The sequence below is a fragment of the Tachysurus vachellii genome, chromosome 8 (assembly GCF_030014155.1).
Source record: "Tachysurus vachellii isolate PV-2020 chromosome 8, HZAU_Pvac_v1, whole genome shotgun sequence".
Classification (NCBI taxonomy): domain Eukaryota; kingdom Metazoa; phylum Chordata; class Actinopteri; order Siluriformes; family Bagridae; genus Tachysurus; species Tachysurus vachellii.
Genome location: NC_083467.1, coordinates 11,722,404 through 11,744,001, shown reverse-complemented (window position 1 = coordinate 11,744,001; position 21,598 = coordinate 11,722,404). Strand labels below are relative to the sequence as shown.

The 21,598-nt window shown below is 38.0% G+C and overlaps 1 protein-coding gene across 2 annotated transcripts in view; it reads right to left on the bottom strand.

Moving 5' to 3' along the window:
* pdia5 (protein disulfide isomerase family A, member 5) overlaps window positions 1-21,598 on the bottom strand; it is a 45,422-nt gene that overhangs the window by 19,943 nt on the left and 3,881 nt on the right. For both annotated transcript variants that reach the window (XM_060876271.1, XM_060876270.1), the window contains exons 2-9: window positions 18,202-18,328; window positions 17,050-17,137; window positions 11,361-11,444; window positions 11,130-11,175; window positions 10,032-10,124; window positions 9,053-9,113; window positions 5,006-5,073; window positions 2,793-2,884 (exon numbers count right to left, since the gene is read on the bottom strand). In XM_060876271.1, the coding sequence (XP_060732254.1) occupies window positions 2,793-2,884; window positions 5,006-5,073; window positions 9,053-9,113; window positions 10,032-10,124; window positions 11,130-11,175; window positions 11,361-11,444; window positions 17,050-17,137; window positions 18,202-18,328 (659 nt within the window). The remainder of the gene's footprint in view (window positions 1-2,792; window positions 2,885-5,005; window positions 5,074-9,052; window positions 9,114-10,031; window positions 10,125-11,129; window positions 11,176-11,360; window positions 11,445-17,049; window positions 17,138-18,201; window positions 18,329-21,598) is intronic.

The following is a 21,598-nucleotide window of genomic DNA, read 5'->3' as shown; positions in this document are numbered from 1 at the left end:
TTCATGCCTGATGTTAAGTCATTCTTTGACTGTTTTTAAGAAAGAAGCAATGCTGAGGTTGATGGTTCCGAGTGTAAACGGCTGCAACAGAAATGAAAGAAAAGCAACGTCTGGAGTCAAAGGGCTGAAAGAAAGTGCTGGCGCTTAGCTCCCAGAGTCTCATTACCGTAAGCAATGGCGCTCAGCGATCGTTAGCCTGCGACTCCCTTCAGGGCAATGGCTAATGGCTCGTTGAAAACAGATTGGGCGGAGAGTGGCGTTTAATTAGCCCTTCCATAATTAAAATGGCACACATTTAGCATTGAATGAGAAAGTGTCTAACATTGAATGAAAGCAGATAAACCTGACCACATAGAGATGCAGCACAGAGTAAAATAACTTTTGCTGAAATACATGTAGGAGCAAAAGCAACAAATTCCATTTGAAAGCGTATTTTTTTAAGGATTCATTAGACAATGCTCTCTTTGTTGAGGGTTATTACAAAAACTCAGACAATTTAAGGAAAGAGAATACCGGGTGCTGTGTGATTAATACTGCACATGTTGAGCCATATTGACCCCAGTTAATTCTCAGAGAAACTTTTTGTGTTCTCATTAACTGATCAAGGCTTTCGCTGGCTCTGGATAGAAATGAGGGCAGGATAGATGTTCTCAGGAGAATCTACTCACTAAACAAACCTCATACTCCTCGGTATTTGTTTACTGAGAAAAGTTCTGCGCTAGATCAAGTTGAGTAAACGTCACGGCTTTAGACTTGGCTAAAGCCAGCTGTCTCATTCCTTAAATCTCTGGCTAAATTTTTCATGATTAACTTCTTCTATTATATTAAAGAGGTGCCAACAGAGACAACAAGAAAATCCATGCAGGATGAGATGGGGAAAAAAAGGTTTTAAGGTTTACCACAAAAACCCTGGTGTAGAGGGTTTTTTTTCCCCCAGATGTGGAAAAGCCAACGAGGCACAAAAAAAAAAAACAACCCTTGTTAGCTTTACTAATTCAAATCAGTGCATCAGCTCCCTGTTCTTGAACTGAGTTACATTACCACAATTTGTTCTGGGACACTGATCATGATTTGAACATATATTTACAAACTGCTGAATAAAATCAAACCCTGTGCTCAGAGACACGAACCCTGGACACTGGTGTGAAAGCTCCACTATTCTGCCAAGACATTTCACAATATATCTGGTTTACATTAATACTACACAAATTGATTACAATTCATTCTAATCATTAGACCATTGTTTAAGTTCAGTACAATATAGCTTTGTCAGAAATGTAATATCTTTGAAAAAAACATATTTCATATATTTTACATAATGTGAATAATTCCATTTATTTTCCAGTTGTGTGATTGGTTCATTAATAATACACAGCACCATCATTTTCCACCATCTACAAAGGTCACAGTTTTACCTTTTTGTTCTCTACTGCTACATGAACTGGCAAGTCAAAAGACGCCTAGATAAAACTGGCGTGAAATTTTGTAATAGTGACTAATCAGTAAATGGTGGCAGTTCAAATCTGAAAACCACCAACCTGCCAATTTTTGGGCCTTTGAGCAAGACCCTTGACTCTCAACTAGTCAAGTCACTTTGAATAATGTCATCAGCTCTAAATACAAATAGTAAACATACTGCAAAAAAAAAGAGAAAAAAAATTCTCACAGACAAGATGATATATTTTAGAAGTAGATGAGATCAGGTAAATTAATCTTAGACATTTTTAGACACTCATCACTAAGACATTTTTAAAACCATGACAGAAAGGTACTTGGGTAAATAATTAGCCTGTGTCTATAGTAATTGTGCTGAGCTGTAATTGTGACAGACAATCACAAATGCAGGGACAGAAAAGTTTATTATAAACAGAAGGAATAACTTCGCCTGCGATGCAATCAGATGTTAACCAGTGAAGTTAATACAAAGAACAGCCTCAGAAATATTAGTAAAGGAAGAATGATATTTTATTACTTGCAGGAGTTCTCGCGTATCGATCTCTTTTGTTCATGTGCTCGGGTTGTTAATGTTGTCATGGAGACACCACTGTCAATCATCTGAGACAACTGCACAATTCTGAGTTTTGGAGATCTTGGTTGTTTTGACTTTGGACATCCCTGCAGTGATGGCTTTGATTCAGACTCACTCGATTCTATCAAATGCCGGTGCATTTGTTTTTATCTTACGACATTCCTCTGTGTCCCACAATGTTCCTGTGCCACTCATGCTACACATGTTGTGGAAAATAATGATGTCATCATCATCGTAATGCTTTCACAATTTTTCTTGTCTTTCTGTTTCAGACCAACCTGCCAGTATAAAAGCCTCCTTAATGTACTCTTGGTATATGCTTGTTAAGCAGCAGATCTTCAGCATCACAACTAATTTACCATTCACTACAATGTCTGCAGATGTTTTAATGTGTTCTGCTTGAGCTGCTGTCATCAGTATGTGAACAAGAGAGTCGTCACTGTTATGCTTTCGCTCGGGTCCCTCAATACAAATGTCCTTCAAAATAAATATTTTATGAGCATATCAGCTCTGAGCACTTTATTGCCTGGTAAATTTCAAGTGGCTTATTCTGATATTACTTCCTCATCCTCCCTTTTTTCACCCTCTTCCTCTGGCCTGAAACAACCAATCCTTCCCAAAGGCCAGTGACTAAACAATGCCAAAGTTTCAGCTATAGAACCAAGAACATCTGCAGTGGACTTCATGCAGCAATGACTTGTGAAGGTGCCACAGGTTCAGACATACGTAAAAGCAGAATTACGTTGAAAAGACAAAGACTCACTCAAAGTAGCAGAAGGTTGGGTAGCCCTTGACGTCATACTCCTGCTTAAGTCCGTCAAACTCCGCTGGATGAACGTTCATCCCCGCTAATACCTGCAGCGAGACAAGAATAACAAATGATCAAATAAAACAAAAAGGAACACTGGGAAATGAAGACGAATGGCTGCAACATGGGGGAAACAGAAGTGTGTTAAATTAGATCATCATCAAAGAACAGCCTTGAGTGTTGGAGGACATGGTAAACATCAAACTCTTGTCTGCGTTGCAATGCCAAGATCAATAACAGACTTATTTTGTGGTGGAAAACATTACATTTCATGGCATCACTATTGCTTATGTTAAATGTTGCTGATAATAGATAATTTGAAGAGAAAACTGAAGACAGGATCTGAGACAGGGGTGATTTTTAATCATTTACAGGATAAACCGTTTGGGTCCTGTCATGGGAATCATGGTGAGACGCAGCCCGACTTTTTAAGCATGTGGTGTTTTTGGGGATTTTTATTTATTCGCTTGGCCATCTGTTTGTTTTTCCTGATAAAGGACACCTAATGCAAGTGCACAATTTGCCTGTCAACTGAATAGCATTTTCTTTATTTTCTGGACAAGTACAGTAGCAGTGTTATGTTCATTAGAAACAATATTAGCAAGCAGGGGTTCATTACAAATTAATCAAGCAGGTATTAGAGGCCAATATACAATGATGAATATCAAAGAGAGATACAAGCACCAAAAAAAAAACCCAACAAAGACAAAAACACACATAAAAATACAAAAACATAAAATAAACACAAACAATTCACAATTGCATAGCTTCAAAAGAACAAATTTATAACTCATCTCTGGCTGCGTGTATGCATCCAGCCGTACAGTGAAAAATGTGTGTGCGAGAACAACTGACTTCATTTTTTGAACACTATCGGCATCCTGCAAGCACACATGCAAAAGTGCAGGAAGTTGCAAATCTCTTCCTAGCTGTCCGTGTCTGAAAACTAGACATTCATTATACAAATGGTTTACTTACAGGCTGTCTGTGCAGCCCGATGTTCTTCCAGTAAGTATGAGAAATAAACCATGCTCCAATTAGTGAAACTAGTCCTCATTTGCAGCACCATAAAAAGAACAGAAGAAATACGTTCGGTTCCTGTGGTGGTGTGATCCGAGCCAACTGCTGGTGCATGTTCAGAGAGATTCTGGCTTGTGAAACCAGGACAGGACAGCAGGCCATGTGGGCCGTTCAGCTGCGTAATACTGATTTTGATTCTTCACTAGATTTTTTTCTTTCAACAACTCTTGTGTATAATGTACACAGTAGTATTTTGATAGTGTAAACTCTGCTATACTGTTGCTCAGGAAGGAGAAAAAAGACGACTTGTTTAGTCATATATACGTTCCAGAACAGTGAAATAATTTTCTTCACATATTAAGAGCTAGAGTTAAGAGCTAGAGTTAAGAGCCATGCTCAAGGTCCCAGCAGTATCAGTGTGGTGAAGCTAAAGTACTTCGACCTGCTTTGAGACAATGTCCGTTGTTAAAAGTGCTATCAAAATAAATTTGAACTGAATTCGAATTGAATTGTATTTATATACTGTGTTTACCATATTCACTGTTAGACAGTATTCACTGTTAGACCATGTTTACTGTATTCACGGTATTGCCCATGTTTACTGTATTTAGCGTGTTTATCATTTTTACCGTATTTACAATATTTAATCTGTTTACCATGCTGTGTGTTTACTGTATTTACTCTATTATTTATTGGTCATTATACAATCTATTCTCTGTATTTAGTATATTTATTGACTCGTCACCTGTCACTGTGCTACTTATCTGTTTGTCTGACACTTTCATGTTTAGTGTAGCACCATGATTCTGAGGAAATTATATTTAATCTCTATCATTGCACCTGCCTGTGATTAAAGGGGGAAAAAAAACCCCAACTTGACTCCACTTGTGTACAACTGATATTGTATAATCTGGTATATACGGTATACGTCATACACACAAGGCCTAAACAGCACTGGATGCATTATTAAACAAAACACAGAGTGACAAATTTGTAGGACATGAAACTGACTGGAAGAACTCTGTGATCAGTGCTATAAAATATCCTGTTGTTATTGAATTAAAAACAGACATCACTAAGCTGAAGTGTGAGGAAATTAATGAACTGGTTGCTGTATTAAAATAGAGAAATAGCACAGAAATACTTACATATTTCCCTTTCGTCTCAGTGGCAGCTTGTTGGAAGATGGGCTGCATCCTCTTACATACACCGCACCCTTTGTGTCAAAGAAAGGAAGGTATACGAGTAAGAGATTTACTGAATACAGAATTCGGAGCAGTTAACAAACTCCTACTGACTTGTAATGGTAATAATCCTCTGAAAACATTTTTACAATTTTAAAAGATTACTTAAATGAACTCATATAAATGAATGCATATAAATTCTTAGTTTCTTAGAATATTACTGCATCTAACTTGGAGACATATAGAGAACTGAGTGTTGTGTGTTTACCCTGAAGCACTCAATTATTAATTCTATACAATAACAAATAACGTCTCAGGAAGTAAGCGAAAAATTAAAGAAGAAAAGAGAAGAAAAACAGGAAACTACAAGTGAAGCTTAAATGAATAGCCCGCAGGCTGCCCTCTGCTTTCAGCTTTCAATACCCAGGCAGCATTTCATCATCTCCCAAACACAAAACTGTACAACTTTAGAAACTACCCTGTTCACAACTGAATGTTTTTCCACATATAACAACCTTAAAACAGTAGAAGAACGTGGAAGAACGCCACATACTACAGGAAGCAACAAATAATCATTGTGAGCACTACATAGAATGCATTCTTAATAAGTTGCACAAGCCTTAAGCTAAAAGTTAATGTAATGTTAATATACAGACACGTTACTGATTATTGTTTTACTCAAAAAAAAAAAAAATGCTGCTTAACATCCAGTGCAATCAGGAAATCAACATATTGGACTATTTTAAATCAGTATAAACAAATGCAATATTTTATTGCTGCAGGGCTGCTCTAAAAGTCTAAACTCTAAAAGTCAGGGCACTTGGCTTTATGTGTAATAACCGTACACAGAATTTTAGTGGTTAAAGATAACACCTTTAAATTTGAGATGCTTATGAAGAATCACTTGGGGCATCTCAGCGAGTAGAAATGTCACTACTTCAATTCATTGAAGATTATACTGAAATTAACCGCTTTTTCTTTCTATGAATTTATTGCCCCTAGTACAGTAGGCTAGGGAGTAACAGAAATACTACAAACCCATATTGTGCTTAACGAATGGCTACTTCCATATGAGTCATTAAGCACCCCTGTGGAGTGTGACCTGGAATTCAGTGCAAAGCCTGGTATCCCAAAACAAATAAAAATTCTTTTGATCCGGTAAAGAGAGTTAACAAGGCTTATAACTGAGAATGGACAACCACGAGTGCTAGATGGATATTCACCATAAAAGTCTGTGTCAAGCTGTTTAGTGATCACCTGTGCTCTGGCTACATCAGAGTAGGATTAGGTCTGCGATACGAGCAGAATTTTGACAGTTTTTCTGTAGTTAAAAGTACCTCGTCGATTTCCTCTGAATTCAGTTTTGCATTAGCTTTGGGGAAACCAGCTTGCACCTACCACAGTGCAGTGTTTCCTTTCTTATCAGTTTACACAAATAAATAAGTACTCCAACACCACAGTGTCTTGGCTGCTTATCTATAGTTTTTGGACTCTGTACTATCCAAGAGCTCCAAATATGATCTTGAACACTTGTATAACCTACTATCTCTCTTTTGTACTCACTATCTCTATTTTTTTTAGGCTGACTACCAATATAATGCTGGGTCAGGTAAGTTTATAATTCTTGTATAGTAACGGTACAATGACTTATGTGCATTAACAATCCCAAAATGTGTGCAAACTAGCCCCAAGGAGAGTGGCACCCAAATACAGACACAACTGCACAGAGATGGAAGCCCCAGTAACTCTCAGAGAGCGTCCGATCCGGCAGAGGACAACAGACTAGATCCCCCAACATACAGTATGATCAAACATTCTCTAGACAACACAAGACAGTAGAGAAGGCAAATTTCAAAGCTGAGTGTCCAGCCAAACCGAAATCTATGCATGATTTGATTCAGTAGGTCTGAATGAGTGCCTTTGGCCCTGCTGGTCTCAAGTAATAAGAAGTGATTAAGTGACTCATCACTGAGTTTCCCTTTCCATAGGTCCGGATAGACAGTGGAGGGAAAAGAACTCGTGTTCTGTATCCTGGATTATACCTCCCATAGCCATCAGGAGAGCCAGACATCACCTCTCAGCTAGTCTTTCTCTTTTGTCGTGCTTGGAATACAAAAATAAACCCTGTCTGGTAAAAGCACCCAATTTCTTCAGAATTGCCATGAAAGTCGACACCTTGGTTTACAAACACACAGGTTAAATAATACTCTAGAAAAACACTATCCTTTAGAATGTGTCTCTGGAAAACTGCTAAAAGATATAAAAAATGTGTGGGAACAGTCAACCTCAATGTTCAAGAACATGTACAGTCTACCGTGTTCTGAATATGGCCCACAAATTTCACACCTGTAGACATCAATTCTAATTAGGTGACTATAGTGGTGACCCCAAATGCCCAATGCAGATAAGCTAACAATGGAGTGCAATTAACTAAGCAGAAACAATTTCTGCCTGTTTTGCAAAAACCCTCTCACAGGATTTTCCGACAAGCCAAGAGCAAGTGGAAAAAAGTGTCAAAGTTCAAAAGTTATTCAAGTAATACAGTACTGCCTTCATGATTGCTCCTTGCTGAATGCCTACAGTGCATCATTAAGATTTGACTTTGACGTCCAGCAGCAGCAGCTGTTCCTTTCCCATCAACGATCATGGAAGATGTGAGAGCCTGACATAATCTGCATCCAAAGCCAATAGTCAAGCCTGATCAGGATGTTTCTGAATCTGGATGTAAGCCCAAACCATCTGAATTTCTACACAGCAATTTAGAATTTGACACTTAACCTTGATACCCCAGATGCAAAGGATCATAGCTAGTTTTATTCCCAAGTACAGATATTATGATCTTCATAAGCAATCTCACAAAAATACATAGACCCACAGTTGGCCTTTGCGTATTCTGGGCACAATAAAAACGGTAAGATTTCCCACTTCCCAATAATTAATGAGGGCTTCAGTTTTTCCAGTTACTTCTCTTTACAATGTACAGAAACTGCTAAATAAATCATCTGCAGTTATGGTACAGTATACAAATGTACATGCTTTGCTGATAAGATTCAAATATATGCTTGTTTTCAGCCCTATCATGCCATACTATACTGTAACATAAATATATATCAAATCTAATACTCTGGATGAATAGAAATTACAATAAAGTTAAGAGCTAGTCAAATTGAACATCAAATAAAACAAACAATTTTGGTGATTGGATACCAAATCACTGATATTTAGGACTGTCCAATTTTTTTAATAAACGAAATTTAACACGTACTGATGCCGCTATGACTTATTGATAGTAAAAATGATCAAAAATGCAATTTGTTTTTTTTTTTTGTTTTGTTTTGTTTTTTTTTGTTGTTTTTTTGGGGGGGGGGGGGGGGGGGGGGGGGGTTGTCAATCAACAACATTGTCTCTTTTATAGTTATTATGAGTAAACAAACATACTAAGCACTCTACTGACTTCTATCTTTATTTCCCAATAAATTTGTCAAGTGGGAAAGCTGTGAAGTGTCCTTTAGTGTGAAAAAGCCACTAAATAAAGAATTATTCCTGTGCTTCCCATTCAACAACATAGTTAACGCTTTTCTGAATATTAAATAAGCTCTAGAGCTATTATCTAAATTAATCAGACTATTTCATGGATGCAGAGTAATAAAAGGCACTCGCTTAAACCAATTAAATCTTGTATATGAAAAAAAAAAATCAAAAGTGCAGCAACAACAACGATATTAATAAAGTACACATAATGCAAAAAAGCAACTATTAAGATTAAATTGATTATCCAAAGACTCCTCCTTACTTCAAAGTGTCATATGTTATTATAAGAACCGAGACGCTCAGTCATGTAAACTATTGACACACTATGCAAATTTTAAAAGCACCAGGCTTTAAACTTTCATTATTTTACAGTTAAAGCTAAGCCATTTGTTTGCAGGATCTGACACCCTTTGAAACCTAAGCTGCTTGAATTCGCCAGTGACTGAGGACAGAATGAAAGTAGATCATCAGGTGACTCACATGGGGCATAAAACATCATGAGGATGGGTTTCTCTTCTCTTTTCAACAGCTTCTTGAAGTCCTGTAGGAAAAAGGCACAGAACCCCTTAAGAGAAATGGCTTGGTATTTTTTCCCCCAGGATGTATTGAGGCCATTACCTCGAATTCTCAACAATACAACTGTGCAGAACCTCATCACTTAAAGATCAGAATTATTTAGAGCTTATGGGACACAGGAACAGAGTAGACACACTAATCTTAGCTGGACATTATATTTTGGACATTAACAATGGATAGTTATTCAATAAGAAACTCTATAAGGCAGAGTTAAGCTTCTATATTATGTGACAACCAATGATTCATTTTTACCTTGATTTAATCATCATATTAGTGAGTCATACAGTATTTACACTAATGTCTTATTTTAGAATGCATGCATGGATTCACCAGCTCTCAGGGAAATGTCATTCATCAGCTTTGTTTATATTCGTGCTTCATTACCAGATTGCTTCCTGCAGCTGAGCTTTGCTTTTGGCAGTTGACACCCCAAAAGATGTAATAAGCCACCGAGCATACACTCCCCTGCAGCAATCAATACGCTCTTCAAGCGAGTTGCAAAGCTATCTCATCTCCAAGAGTAGGGCTGCTTACTGATTGAGTGCAGCCCTCACAGCAGGGAAGCTCTCTGGATTATAATGTGTTCAAAAAGAGTTAAACTTAGACTTTCTTTTCGATTAAGCTTTGCTTTCATAATTCCTGTTGTCTGTATCCAAATTCTTTGATGGTCTGCTGTTTAAGGCTTGTTTTAGTACGCTGCATATGCTCCTTAATGCTCCTAGACCTGTATCTCGGCCAAGTGTGGTCTCAGGAGACAGTAGAACAGCCTGGTACTTCTTGCAGATTGTCTAACTCATTGCTTTTGTTCAGCATGCAGTTCCCACACTAGGCAAACGCTGAGGACGGAAAGCTGATCTTTGTCTGGGCTAAAAGAGATACTCACTTTCTCTGTCTCGATGTGAGCAATGTCTTTAGCTTCGGGGTTCTCCTCCCATAGGGGGGCACCTGTGGGGTCTTTCAGAAATGCCACCATAGACTGAAAAACAAGAGAAGTTAGAGGATGAAAAAAAGAAGAAGAAAAAAAAACCCAGCCATTATTAGAAAAGCAGTGATGAGTCATCTTTTCCTGTCAAAGCTCTCATCCTCTACGTTCTGAGCGTCACGGATGCTGGTGCATAGTGCATCCTTCAAACAAAAAAAAAGTCTATACTGTCCTTTAAGGTTTTACAACAAGACATCTACTGTATGTCAATTTGAAAGTACAACAAGAAAATTTCATAGAACAGGACATTTTACAGTATTACCTCATCAGTCAAGACAAAAGAGGTGCCTTTTGGACATCAAGTGCTCATAATGAGTGTAATCGTGCAAACGAAGAACAATATCGGACCCGGCAGCGGGTGCTTTTAATCAGAAGCCTCGGTTTCTCCGTGTAGGCAGCTCACCTTTCTTAGCAATGAGTCACACACCAGAGCTCATTCATTTTCAACTGCAGAACTATTCATTAACACCATGTCAACTATGGACAAGCAGAATGGTTACAAAGGGAAGAGGTGGGTGTAAGAAATGAACACAAGGCGGCGAGCTGGTATTGGATCAACCTTATAGTTTTGGTCAAACTAGCACCTATGGTATGAAGCCATATTTGTTTGTGTAGTGCAGTATCACATGCACAGGGAGGAACAATGACTACAAGGGGTCTAGAAAAGTTTAACTACGGGATACAGATGAAGATGTGTTTTGACTAAAAACCCATTACTCAATTATTCCTCAAGTAAATTCAATAAAACGAGCACACATTGTAAATCCAGTACTTTTTTCGAGACGCTTACTTTAGAAAAGAGGAACACAGCTGTGAAATGAAATTTACATTACCCTGCTATTTGCACACTGTACATGGCTCAGTGTTCGGTCCTAACGTCCAGTGTGATTCAAAAATAATAATAATTTCCATCTATTGCTAGAGGAAAATGAAATTTAAATGAACTGTCACAACTTATTTCCAAACAGAACAGGAGTCTACAATTTTCACAGCAATTACCTTAAGTGTGGCTGGTCTGTTGTATTCTGTGTGAAAGGTTCCGTCTCTGTTTATAAAAAAAAAAAAAAAAGGCAAAAAAAAAAAAAAAAAAAAGCCAAAAAAAAAAAAACAACACACACAAAGCAGAATGATATTTAATGATAGTGCCTGTTGTGAGCTCATTATCTTCTACTACTCAGTAATATTTCCAATAAAACGTTAAGCTTGAGAGAGCACAGAGCGCACACTTACTTATAATGAAGGATTTCAAATCCAGCAGTCTTTGAACTCGGATCCACTTTCACTTTCTTACAGAGTTTGCGACCTTCAGAATCCCTAGAGGGGAAGGAAGATAGATGAAGAGACCAGTAAATGAAACTCTCATAATGGTATAACAGAAATCCACAGTTCAGCTGTGGGAAAAAAAAAAAGAATTACATCCGAGCAGATGAACACAAGCAACCCAGTAGTATTCTTAAGGGTTTTTTGCTGCATGCTAAAAAAAGTTAATACTTAATTTTCCAATGGAGAAGCCATAATGAAGACAATTAAAGTAAATTAATCAGAATTTTGGCAACACACCAACAGCCAAAATAGAAGAAAGTGCTTTAATAAACTCTGCTCTGTTGTCGATTTAGCTATTTGGTTAACAACCTTGCATTGTCAATTAAGATCAAATTATTGTCCCAGTTTTTTATTTGTCGGATAGCTGCACAATTTTTTAAGCACCAAAAAGGTGTGCTTTGCTGAAATCTCCCTGATGTCATTTAAGTTCAACCAATCAGCAACAAACATTGATACAGACACAACCCCTAAAGACAGTAGTAATGCCCATGTTGATGGCAAGACGCCAAAACTCATACAATTTGTAAAGAAGTGAATGCCATGGGAAAAATGTAGTTTCCATACTCCATTAAACTCCATACCCCATTAAACTCTGTTTACTATCTGTTAAACATTCCAGAAACGTATGCAGTGGAAAAAAGGCTACTATGTGGACCAAATAAAGTGATGTTAAGCAGTTAGAGCATATACAAAGATCTCATTTCTGCATTCTCATAAATATGTTGTACAGCACGCGTGTATTAGACCAAGAGAATAAATTAGGGAAAATAAAAATAGAAAATATCATAGCAGTAATACATGATGACAAGAGTAACAAGTTAGAGCAAAGACGTTCATTCATATGTAATTTGGCAAACAACATTCTCATATGTACGAGAGCCCATAAATGAACTTTTAACCAACTTAACCAAGGCGCTATATTTTGACTGTGAAATGTACATTTTGACCTTACATCAGAGCTATAAATTTAGATTTAAAAAAAGAACGAAGCAAAAAAAAAAAAACACCATGAAGTTGACAGTCCACTTTAGCCCATTTCGAATGGTCAGTGTGAAGACTTTGAACAAAACCAAACCACTGAAAATGTAGACTAGCCATCTGGATATAAAAATGTGTGTTCTCAGTAGGTACTACGTAACAGCCGAATCCTTTCAGATTTATGCAACTGTTTCCTAGATGAGTCACCTGACCAAACATTGTTGGCCCATGGTTACCTAGAACATATTACAGAAAGAATGTGTAATTACCACCCTTTGCCTTAGAATGCACACAATGCTCCAGAACTGCTACTTCTCTGTGAGAGTCGGTCATAATGAGCACAGAAACATATTACATAGGAACAACTGACGCAGAAAGACGACTCCAAGAAAGCTAAAGCCCCAGAAAGAAGACGTCATGAAAACTAAAGCCCACATTCTAATTTTCATGGAATTTCAAAGAGACAGAATTCAATTTAAAATCTTGACATCCAACACCCTCCCCCTGCCAATGTCCTCTTCTTCAAAGAGGGGCTGAGACAGCCTTATTAGCTTTACGCATGTTTCTCATCAAACTTTTGTCTGAGGAAGGACATTAAAAGTGGAAGAATGGGAAGAGGAAAAGCAAAAGTGTGGGCTGTCAGGTGGGACATTCAGTTAAACATGCTGCGTAGTGAAGGTCCTGACTCACTAGCACAGATGGCAACACTGGGTATTTACTGGCAGACATGCCACAGGCAGCACTATGGAACCATAGATGTTAGCTGTAAGCAGAGTAAGCAGTGTAAGCAGTAGCTTAGGCTTTCAGCCACCAAGGGATATGAATGCAGGATTGTATTCATTTTATTTCCCCTTCAGTGGATTTTCTTGGCCAATTCCCACCCACCACTCACCCAGCTCTCCTCTATTATACAACAAGCACTAACCAATCACTGAGAATGCTTCCTTGGAGACATGTGAAGTCAGCGTGACACACTTTGGAGGAATGCACTATCCACACTCTTCTGCATACACGATCTCACAGACAACCACAAATGGTTTTAATAGAATAGAATAGAACGGGGGCATAGAAGCCTTTATTATAGCCACATATACATTACAGCACAGTGGAATTATTTTCTTCACATACCCCAACTGAGGAGGTTGGGGTCAGAGTGCAGGGGCAGCTATGATACAGCGCCCCTGGAGCAGGAAGGGTTGCATCAAGGGCCCATCAGTGGCAGCTAGGCTGTGCTGGGACTTGAACCCTGATCCTCTGATCAACAAACCAGAGCCTTAACCAGTTGAGTCACCACTGCCAGTGGTTAGTGTCACTGTTATTGATGGAGGGAGAGTTTGCCATTTCTCCCAGAGATCACAGCCAATTTTGCTTCTTTGGACTCCCCACCATGGCTGGGGAGTCACTGGGATTCAAACTAGCAATCTTTGTGTAGTATAGCGAAGGCTTTTCCATTGCACCACTTAACAGCCTGGGAATTTAAATCTTGAGATGCTGCTTGGTTTCATAAGCACTTCTGGGTAAGGGTCAAACGTTGAGTCGACTGTTCTTGCACACATTTAACCTCTCTTTTCATAAAATAGAATCGGAAAATAAAACAGTTAATAATACGTTAATAATTCATTAGTGAAATTACCATGGAAGTGAATTTAGCATAAACTAAATCAGGATGTCATCATATACATAATTGAATTTATATGCTACGTTTTTTAATAGTTAGTCTGTTTCTTTTCCTCATACAGCTAATCTCTTTTCTACAGCAAAAAAGCAATTAAAGGATATTTTTAACACTGACAGAAGACAGAGAAAAACATTTCACTGCATCTTACTGTGTATAATTGTGTATGTGACATATAAAATTTAAATTTAAACATTTTATATATCAACTAACCCATTGTGCTTTCTGCATGAATCAGTCTGTATGTGTCTTTTAAGACGTATTGCTCACCTCTACAGAATGTACTCTAAATAAAACACTGTAGCCAGAAGGGAGAAGAAAGGGTCCAATCTGCATCAGTCATGGCTCACAACAATAGTTAAAAGTAACGGAAGAGGAAATGACTAACCCTGATATTTCTCACTGGTTTCCAAATGAAACCATGACAATACCACTGACTCAAACCAATCCCAAAGCTATTAAGGTGAAATCCAACACCACTGTCCAGCCACATTAGACTTGAAAGCTTGAAACAAAATCATATTATATATAGATTTTCTAACAGATCATGCATTTCACACATTCGATAAGAATCCTTTATCCATAAACATCTCAGGTTCTGTCTTTCTCCAAGTGCTCTATCCTGACATGGTGAGTTAATGCCCCAGCACAGTGATCTGGCCATCTTTCAGGTCCTTGTCATTTGACAATATGTGCACTTCTCCTGGCAATGTCATCAATTTCTAGCAGAGACTTTCTCACGCTGCAGGCTAAAAGCAGTGTTATTATTTTTGCAGAGGCTCAGTTTTATCTTGCAGTTTGCCCACAACTGAAGGCTAAGTGATGTATCTAACTCCTAACTCACAGTCAAAACACTGCGCTACCACCTGGACATGAGGGTTGATAAAGTGTCCTGTTTCATCTCTAACCTGGTGCACTTACAGTAGGTTTAAATTAGTAAGACCTCAGCAAAGAGCACAAATCCTTCAAGACCTAATCAGGAATCTGTGCAATTAGTAAAACTATTCTTCTTGTTGAGAAGCCAGTCAGATAAGTTGGCTTAAGTACTGTTGCTGCTTGATTGTTTCAGTTCTCCTTCACTTCAAATGTTCTGAAAAAATAGATACTTATCTTTCTTCTTAAGTCCTAGGAAAAGACCTTAATTGCAATTGCACCACTATAGTTAAACTAGAACATTGTGACAGCAAACTTGCTATATATATTTGGTACAAACTGGCAAAAAGGCATCTCATCAGTAGTAATAGCTTCAGTAAATCCGTAACTGGAAAGTATGAGACGAGAGATTTTGCAGTTTTTTCTTAGGTTTTTCTTCTTCGCAGCAATTGCAGACAGAGTGAGCAAAGGGCTGACAGACTCACAGGTTGGAAAAAGGAAAAGAGAAACTCAAATAGAAGGAAAAGAGATAAAGAAGAATGAAATATATGGGTACGCTCTTCTGGGCTGGCAGATGCCGAGAGGATTGCACGCTGCACAAGGGCCATGTCGCTGGCATGAAAAGGTTTCACTGAACTTCTTTCAAAGAGTCATCCTGCCGTATCTGACAGATCTGTGGCAAGAATCGGTGGAAGCTTAGAACGAAAAGAAGTGTGTATTCATGAGTGTGAAATCACTGCAGTCTTCCTTCCACAAACAGGGAAAAGATGACTGATTCATTTTGCTCTCGTTTTTCTAAATTGAAGGCTTCACCTACAACAGTACAAACACGCATAAACTGTAAATTACCCATAACCAAAACAATGTGAGCGTTTTATCTGGCAGGAAAAATCAATCCTATACTCAAGCTGACTGGAATACCTGCCTACAAACAGTATTCCTTAAACTAGGTCAGTTTTCTCTAGGTTCTTATACTTATTCCTGTAATGATCTGGATCAGGGGTTCAGATCGGATCGCTGCCTACAACATTTCTGAGAGACCAGGTTAAGCCAGTACCTGCTCATTTACTGTACAGTACATTTACCCATTTTACTTTACAATTGAGACAGGATACAGACAGAAAGTTAGGGGGAAGGATCGTTCTCAGGGACCCAACAGTGGGCAGGATGGAAGTGCTGCCATCTCAGATCAGTAGATTACCACCCTGACCCCTGAGCAAACACAATTTGTTTTTAATAAAATTAGGGTTATTCGATTAAAATTTGAAGCGGTCCAGGCACATAAAACATGACTAAACTACAAAAACGTTCACCTCATCAAGTTAAAATGTCTTGAATGTATTCACAATAATCTAGTTTTCAAAATCTAAGATTATTATTATTACCTATTTCTAGAGATATTTGAGTATTTTTAAATTTTAGATGCCCATGTTCTATTAGCAGATTATGTTGTTCATTTTAGTCATTAATTTCTAGAAGAAGCAAAATTGATCTGCAAATAAAACTAGTATTAATAGTCAAAAGCACCTAAAATAGACTTAATCTTATATTTGATTTATTATAATCTTATAATAAGAAATAGCATATAAATTTGACTAGATTTATATGCTATTTCTTATTACAAGATGATAATAAAACAAATATTTGTTACAATGGATGCGACAATGGTTCATGTATAGAAAACTGAAATAGCTGAACTACAGAAGTTTTTTTTTTCTTCCTCTATACCTTGATTAGTTCTGCTACAATTTTGTGAGTGCTTGGTTCAATCCTGATGTAATACTTTCCACATACAGACGTGATGCACCCGTTGATGAGTTTTTATTATAGCTATGACACACTACATTTCAAGAATCATTCCTTTACAAATCCAAATAATTCCAAAGGGATTACAAACCTTTTCCCATTTCCTGTCACTGATGCTTTAAGCGTTGTCACTGAGCTCGTGTTCCAGGGCTCATGAATACTCATTCCACTACCTGATAATTATGTTCCTTATTATATACACATATATCTAGCAAACTGCTAATCCACTGACACAAATGTTGTGAAATGTTCGGTGAGACATACCCGCAGTTTACCCAGGCGATGGTCCCTTGGCCTTTCACAGCTTGGGCTACATCAGTCAGCAGCTTCAGTTGAACATCCCCGGATGTAGCTGAGGTTAAAATAAAAATACAATTGGAGCAAGGCCTTTTATACAGAAACCATTACAACTTATGAGACCCACTGTAATATAGTACCAACATTTTGTACTTTTTAATCCTTTATTTCTTTCTCTTTAAGCAAAGCCAAAAGTAAACGTATTCCTAAAAGTTTGGCATTAACAGTATTTAGCAGACAGACGTATCCAAAGCAACATTCAGACTTGTTTTGTAGTCTCTGTTAAAACATATTTTTGTGCTATTAAATAGGCCAATATCCAAAAACACTATGAAGCTACAAGACAGGAACAACAGGTTATACAGTGAAGCAACAAAAAAGTACACGGTGGAGTGTGGCGAAGAATTCCTTCCTTAACTTTGAAAATTAAAAGCCCTAAATACAGCATTCCTACAGTATTCCTATATTACTAACTATTTAATAGGCTCTCTTCGTAGCTCAGCTACTCTGCAACGTTAAAGGTAATGGAAACATCCGACAGGGGGAACTAAAAGCGCGTGTGTGCGTATATTGTGTATATGTGTGTATTCTGCGAGATTCAAACCAAAGCTTTGGAGAATGAGCAGATGACTCGGCCATCAATCAAATGCTCTGTTCGATACTCCAGAGTCTTACCCAATGACCTCACATGGCAGAAATGGGCCATGAATTATGAAACCAATATATCTGGAGCACTGAGGTCTTGGGAGACCTTTCTGCTGCGTATAAAAATGAGGCTGTTTACGGACCAGAAAACCACACATCATCACACATGGCACCGTGCATCCCTCCACCAACAAGTACAAATTAGAGAGGGTATTGTCGGGGTGTGAGAGCTGTTTTAACGTTTGCACTGGAGTATGTTGCGTTTGTCCCCACATTATCCTAACTCCTATGTAGACTACACATGACAAACATTTTAGTGACGCACAGATTATTCTTCTTCTCAGGTTTTTGGTACTAGTGAAGGAAAGAAAAAGTGCACATTCAGAAACTCTCTACACTAGATGATTTGTGAATGCGTATAAGCATCACCATGGCTGACTAGATTATATTTAATAACGTAGGTTTGACACTCACCTGTCTTAGTGTACAGAACAAGGACGTTGGTTCTTGTCCTGAGCAACTTTTTAAAGTCCTTATGGTCACTGACTCGCTCTATTAATGGGGACACTTTCACTGCCTGCAGTGTGGCTACAACCACAACCTGAGTGAGACAGAGCAACAAACAGGAGAAAATCATTGTCATTTTTCAGCGTCGCAGCAAAGTCTCACAGGCAGTTCAGGACATCGTTTCCAGCTGCGCGCCTGACAACGTAACGATGGTATCAGGTTCAAAATCACAACAGAGTCAAACTGTGTTTAGCAATGCTAGCCTGAAAAACAACAGCAATTACAGAGATGATAAAAAACATACACTTTCACAAATAGAGCTTTATTAATAATATTCAACTGCTGTGTAGATTCAAAAGATACACTGCTCCTTTCCAGAAGCTTCACTGCTGGAAAACAATAAAATAGCTTGCTTCCAGTTCCTGCTCTGCCTAGATACAGACACACAGCTAGACAGACAGACAGATTTACAGAATGGTAGATGTACAGATACACAGACAGACAGATATATAGACGAACAGACAGACAGACAGATAGATAAGACAAACAGACAGACATTATTGATCCTGCTAAGGAAATGATTTTACAGCAGCATAACAAATTAATGAATAATGAATAAACAATTAATTATAAATTAATACAATTAATTAGGTAATAAATATAAAAACAGATACAGATCTATAAAAAAAAAAACACAATGAATATTAAACCTTTTTTTAATTCAATTCAAGTTTGTTTGTATAGCACTTTTTACAATAGACATCGTCTCAAAGCAGCTTTACAGAACATAAACATAGAACAAAAGGTTATTATAAAGAATAATATAAAGATTAATAAAATTCAAGATTAATATTAGATATATTTATATGTGTATGTATTCATCCCCTATGGGGAAGTCTGAGGTGACTCAGTCAGAAGTGGCAAGGAAAAACTCCCTTAAATGGTAAAGGAAGAAACCTCAAGAGGAACCAGACTCAAAGCCATTTTTGAAAGAATTTTGTTACATTAAGAGATAGATAAGTAGAAGCATTTTGTTAGACAGTATACAGTAGTACAGGCCAGACTGATAACCACAGCAGATGAAGCAGCACTAGGAACACAGGTTACTTCAGACTCATCAGCAAATATATCATCTATGAGGAAAATGAGGTGCAGGAGACATAATGCAGTAGACCGAAACTTCGGGACCATAAATTAGCATCCTCCTTTACAATCTCTAGATCATTCTACAGTATATCAGCTTATGATTTTAGCAGTTCTACGCAAAGCCAAAAAAAAAAAAAAAACTAAGGCAGAAGCAGGCAACATCTCAGTGACACAGTCTGAGCCTCTAACACATGCTCAACAGCACCCATTAAACCCTGCTTAATGAAGGACACGCTTCTCTAGCACAACCGTTGACTTTTGACAGCTGTTCGGATTAACTGGCTGAAAAAATTGGATTAGAGTTCAGTGTGGAGGGGAAGGGCTGCACCGAGGGTCGGTATGAGGGCTGATTTTCATTTCCACAATATAAATTCGCAGATGTGCCATTCAAATTTCATGCCATGAACATCTGACATACTGACTGAACGCAGGACACATGAGAATCAGTTCGGATGCAATGACGGTGTCAGGACTCACTGGGGAATAAATAGACCCAATGCATCGCTAGTATGTACTAATTATTGCAACACAGAAATGAAAATAATAAAAAAAAAAAAACGAATATTTTTATCCCCCTCTATGCAATTCTCCCCTACAATGCTGCGCTCACACATACAGCGACTCACAGCAACAAATACACCAGAGATTATTCACTTTCAATGAGGGTTGGTGATTTACGGTTCGAGGATAGATGTGGGTGTGAGTAGAGAACGATGTGACAGAGTTGAGAAAAGTTGAACTCTATGTAAATATGGAGCAAAATTGTTCAGACACTGCTTCTCCTTCATCTCCTGTGATATGATTTTGATATACTCTGCTGGATTTTACACACAGACACCAAAAAAGGATAGGAACGGCCACTTCTCAGCACAGCTAGCGATTGCGTGAACGTAGCATTAGTTGTAGTTCACATAAGAATACTAAGCAAAGAGTAATTTGCTAATGAAAATAGTGAGCAAAATAAAAAGCCCAAAACAATGCTTGCACTTTCCATTCACAGAAACCGTTATGATGTGTGAAATCATTACACTATGTTCCACTAATGGCTACAGAAGTTTAATCCTGATGGCTGGTGATTCAACAAACGCTAATGCAAGGAAAAATCCAGCAGGAATATTTAAGAATGTTGTTCTCAGTGACAACCAAGCATGTCACCTGTGAGATTCAGGGGATCAATGAATCATTGCGGTGGCAGGGATGTCGGCGGTGGTGGTGTTACAGACGCAGACTCGCTGATGAGCTTAGTCCTGCCTGGTGACAGATTTGAGACAAGCTCCATCTTTTCGCTCATTAAAAAGCATGCACATCCTCACAGCTCCACGGAGAGACGAGCCCGGGGCAAATCACCTCCAAATTGGCTGCATTCGATAGACCGTTCTCAGATGAGCTCTATAGACTCATTACATTTAAAAAGAAATGTCATTAGCAAATGTTGCCACACACGGAGACCTGCGGGACATCCTGCGAGGCTCGTTTTACATAAATTACAGACTACTTTCCAGATCTTAAACACATACAAGAGATTTGCAAGCTGTAGTGAGCTCGACAGATGTGCCAACATTCCTAAGAAGAAAACTTGCACTGATGTTTAACTGATATTATCTGTGGAAATGATTACATTTGTAAGCAACTGGAGTTAATGAGCATACAAGCGTGTAAAACGAATGGCAGTGCATGTCCGGTACACAGTCTGGTCCATGTCAGATATAATAATAACTGATATGATAACTGTGTTTAGCGTTAGTGAATAATGTCGACTGTTATTAAATGGCTTTCTGTTGTGCATCAGAATACAGACCAGGATCTAAACAAAATGTTCTGCACAATTTTATTACTAACATGAAAGAAAAACATCAAAGAAAGCAAACCATTTGAAACACAATGTGCAGTAGACTGTATACTGAAAGTAAAATGGTTAATGAAACACACCGCACTCCTTCTATGCCTTATTATCCTTATAGTCCACCTTTTTCTATATAGCTAGCTACATCTATACATCAATTTGCCCCATTCAGGATCAACAGATCCAGCCAGACTTTCTCTAAAGTTTTTGCAGCTACGACAAACAAATTCTTCTGTGTGAGACCCTTCGGTGTCTCTGCTTTTCTGGCAGGTGAGTTTTGAGTTTGGATTTGACTGCTGTTTTATCTTGAAAAGCAGCAATGTTTCAGTTTCAGGTGTTCGCTAAATCAGGGCATTAAAAACAAAACCCTAATTA